The sequence below is a fragment of the Triticum urartu genome, chromosome 3A (genome assembly GCF_056163025.1).
Source record: "Triticum urartu cultivar PI428250 chromosome 3A, HENAU_Tu73, whole genome shotgun sequence".
Lineage (NCBI taxonomy): Eukaryota > Viridiplantae > Streptophyta > Magnoliopsida > Poales > Poaceae > Triticum > Triticum urartu.
In genome coordinates, this window is record NC_141875.1 from 707,742,511 (window position 1) to 707,746,973 (window position 4,463).

At 44.9% G+C, this 4,463-nt stretch overlaps 1 protein-coding gene across 1 annotated transcript; it reads left to right on the plus strand.

Annotated features, from left to right (window-relative positions):
• Window positions 1-1,220: 1,220 nt before the first annotated feature.
• On the plus strand, window positions 1,221-4,179 carry LOC147981948 (F-box protein At1g11270-like). Its single transcript, XM_087517246.1, has one exon. The coding sequence runs from the start codon at window positions 1,592-1,594 to the stop codon at window positions 2,885-2,887; it is 1,296 nt and encodes a 431-aa protein (XP_087373372.1). The 5' UTR covers window positions 1,221-1,591; the 3' UTR covers window positions 2,888-4,179.
• The last annotated feature ends 284 nt before the right edge of the window (window positions 4,180-4,463 follow it).

Here is a 4,463-nt window from a genome sequence, read left to right on the forward strand (position 1 = left end):
TATAACAATCATAAGTACATGCATCCACGTAATGCATCAAAAGAAAAAAAATACTCAGTTAGATGTCTAGACGAATTCAAGTTCGATCTACCAACAAGTACATACAAATGTGACTGCACAGTGTTGGATTGAAGAGTGGGGTAGAACAGGGAGATATTTACTGAAAATGCATAGATGAATGAAACCACCTGTGGCTAAAAATAGACAATGTTCTAGAAACGTTATATTCAAACTTTTCAAACTTTGACTATATATCAATATGTAAATATACTACCCAAAGGTTGAACAGAAAATAATATTACTAAATTTGTGTTGAACCTCAAAATTTCCAGAATGATATCCATACGAAATAATTGTGAGCTTCTGCATTGGGGAGACTATGTTGTATATTGAATATTATGTATTTCAATTCAGTTAAGTAGCTAAAAATAAAAATTAAAGGTAATTAAAATGAAATTTATAATAGTCATATTTGTCTTATCTGTTAATGGAAATATTTTCCTATTCATTTTGTCAAGGAAGTTCCTATTTATATCAATTCAAAAGTCAGCACCATTACTCTATTGGAACATCATCATTATCTAGATCAGAACATATAAAATTTTAATCAATGTGGATGTAGTACTGACAACCAACAATTGGATTTTAAATCCGGGTAGAGATCTAACATCAAATAAGAAAATCACCGCAAAAACCCAACACATAAGAAACTATATATAGTAATAAAAAAACCATGTGATGAATTTTAAATTTATGTATTCATCTAATATCATGTAAGAACCATATAGATGGCGACGGCGACTAATATAGAAAGGGCATAATAATCATTCACCCAAAAATTAGATGCCATTAAAGATGTCACGTGTACATGTGATATTTTGTTTCTCATAATATTTGTGGTTGTTATAGGACCATACAATTTCATATATCATATAATATGAATAACCATGAAACAATAAATTTATTTCTCAGATATAATATTAATTCTTAGACATGTTCAAATAATTAAACACGATGCCCTCGCAACCCTGCTAGTTTTCATTTTGTTTTTAGGATCAATATCGCTTTATTATTCAAACGTAGCTAGGAATCCCGTCCGAGATGGTCTGAAGAAGGTGGACTGTGCAACCCTGCTAGTCTTCAATAAAGCTAGAAACGATTGTCTTCCCTTAAACAAAAAGTTACGGTTAGAGATGTAAATCAGATCCCCGTAGAAAAAAAAAGGAGATATAAAACTGAAACCAGCTAGCTTGCATATCATGTATCATGAGTTCTTATTCTCTCAGAAAAAGGAAAATGTAGTTTGAGTTCTAAACAAGTTGTAACACAACCAGACAACCTACCAAGGGTTACTCCGTCCTATTAATGCACGGGCACGGCGCGGCTCATCCTACCGACAGTAGAAACTCTTCCGGAAGAGACTTTTCAAGTTCTTCCTTAACGACACGGCAGCACATATACTCGTACTACTCTATATCTCTTCCCACGTGGAAACGTGGAGTCCGCGTTTTCACGGCTTCGCCTCATCGGAGGGATATAAAATTAAAATTCTCAAAGAACATAATATTAATCTCGACCACGCGGTGCTACCATGAATTTCACAGCTAGGTTAACACTACACCAGAGGCTGATGCGAATTGCCGTGCATCCGCGTCGTCGGACGGGTTTCAAGAAACAGGCAACAGCGGCGGCAAAAGCCGAGTGCCTGCCGCAGGACGTTCTGGCCAGCATCCTGGTCCGGCTTCCTGGGAGCGACCTCCGCCGCCTCCGCCTTGTCTGCAAAGAATGGCGGGACATCATCTCCGACCACACGTTCATCCAGGCGCACATGATGCGCGGACCTAGGGTGCCTTTAACACACACCATCGTCTTCTTTCCCGGAATCGCCTATAGGAGCAACGGCCGCGGTTTCCTTTTCGACAAGCACTGGCGGGTCACGGCTGAGCTCGCCGCCGGCCGGTCCGATGACTTGGTAGGCGCCTGCAATGGCCTGCTCTGCTTCCTGGAAGCCGGGCAAGGCTCCATGAAAGTCATAGAGCCGTTCACAGGTGAGTCTCTCGCGCTGCCGTTGCCGCCAGAGGCATCGGGGCTAAGGTGGACCGACAACCCCTTTGCCTACTGCTTCGGCCACGATGCTACGGCCAGGCGTTACAAGATCGTGCACCATGGCTACCTCAAATACAACGCCCAACCCCTGCGTGGGGGTGAGGCCCTTGATGACGAGGAGTTGCACGTGTACACCATTGGAGGAGGCGAGGGCTGGACGAGGTTGCATGTCGCTATCTCGGAGTATGGCGAGGCCTACGGCGATCCTGTGTACGTTGATGGGGCAGTCTACTGGCCTACGCGTGGCCACAGGGAGCGCTCGAGAGATAAGCAGCTGGTGCGCTTGGACCTGGCGACGGAGAAGATCACGTTGGAGACGACCGCCTTGCACCTGCCGGTGGAGACTCCGACCCGGTCAGAGATGGCAAAGTTCTTCAGGCCAGCGGCGGACTCGACGCCCTGGGTGATGACCTATGGGCTAGAGGGCGAGTGGGACGCGTGGTTTCCTGGAGCTAAAAGGGCCCGCTTGCCGAAGGGGCACGTGCTGCTGCACCATATCTTCGATCCCGTGCTGTACCTTCGCACGGTGAGAAGGAGCCTTGAATTCGGCAGGGGAGAGCTGCTGTTTGATGAGGAGTGGGAGGAGGAGCCTCGTCGGCGTGCTTACAAGGACAAATGCAAAGGTCGAACGTCGTTCGTCCCGGCTCGTCGTGGCCAGCGTCTCCCGACCGGTGAGGAGTGCGACGCAAGGACGTTTGGCTACTCCCCAACAGTGGCCGCTGCTCCATTGGCGCTCTACTTGGGCACGCCCAGTCCTTACACTGAAGGCAAAACATCGTAAACCGAGTATAGACGAGTGTCGAGTGTAATTTCTGGGGCACCGGGCTAGTCGCTTACCGCCGTGTAAGGGCATTTCCAACAGTTTGTATGTTAGCTTGTTGGTAAAATATGTCATATGTCATCAACCAACACCTTAACATACAACAACTTGAATGGGTTGTATGTAGTTTGCCCAATAGGATGTGAAATAATAAATAAGGTGCTCTCTCATTCTACATTGGAGCTTGTGCAAAGGGTGTTGGTTCATGTACATACAACCTTACTCTCTTCCCTCATTTATTATATGACACATCATCAAAAGTCCTATGTGGCAAAATCTACCAACAACTATCTTACAACCATTGGAGATGCCCTAAGTCAAGCAGCAAGACACACACCGTAATTCTCGGGCCTTCGGCTTGGACAGTTGTACTTCGAGAACAGCTCTTTCTACTCGATCGCATGCGGTAGTCAAACCTCTTTTTGTTGCAAGCAACTTTTCTTTCCACATGCATACATGACTGTCACTCCGTGAGTCGGTTCTACTCGCTCCGTCTCATAATATGAGAGTGTTTTTGACACTAGTGAGTTTTGATTCTCGAAAAAATGTTTTGATTCCTGAAAAAATGCACCATGAGTTCAAAACCAGTTGTAACAAAACCTGTCAAGGGTTACTTGGTTTTTAGTTGTTTTCTGAGTTTTGTTAGGATCTGTGTCCGGCTAAGGAAGACGAGATGATGGCTGCTTTCTGAAGATGGAATAAGGTTCTTCCCATCTGGGTGGTGCATCCAGCATCGTCGGGAGGGCGTGTAGAGGTGTGTGTTCGACGGATCTCGGGGGATTCGGTGGATGATTGTCTTTGGTGGGTCTATTGGGATCTGGTCTTCGTTCGTCTATATTTGTGTGGCTTCAGTTGGATCCTTTCAATCTACGTGTCTTTTCATCGGCGGCGGTTGTTGTTCTGGTGCACTGGTCCTATGGGGCTTTAGCACGACGACTTTCTGACTGTCTACTACAACAAGTTTTGTCCGACTCCTGCGAGGTAAGGGCGATGACGCAGCGTGCCTTCGGCCCGCTTTAGTGCTTGTAGTTGTGGCTAGGTGGATGTAAATCCAAGGTCTGGCATTCATTGAGTGTACCTGACAATGGTCTTGTTGAAGGCATTGTTTTGGAACTTGGACTCGATCAGGCGACGACAATGCTTGCGCTTTGTTTTCTTCTTGAAGGCGTCACTTTTGGGGAATCTTGTTTGTAATATTGGTGTTGTCTTCGGTGGTGGTTAGAGTGCTACGGTTGCGAGTGGTTCAACACCGTGACGGGGTCTTTGTTTTCTTTCTTCTCTTTTTTATTTTATGTCTTGGCCGTGTGCATCTTTGATGTCTTTGAACATCTTGTTGGCGCAGAGGCTGGGTGTATTGGTATCATCGCGATAGTAATATATATATTTTTATCGAAAAAGATGGTCTATGAATCTGGATATAACTCTTATTATTTCTGGTGTTCGTTTTACTAAATATGATTGAAGATGAATAGGTGGGAAGTTTTCTCAAAAAAAAAACAACAACAGAAACACTAACGCCCACACGTGTGGGCGTTTA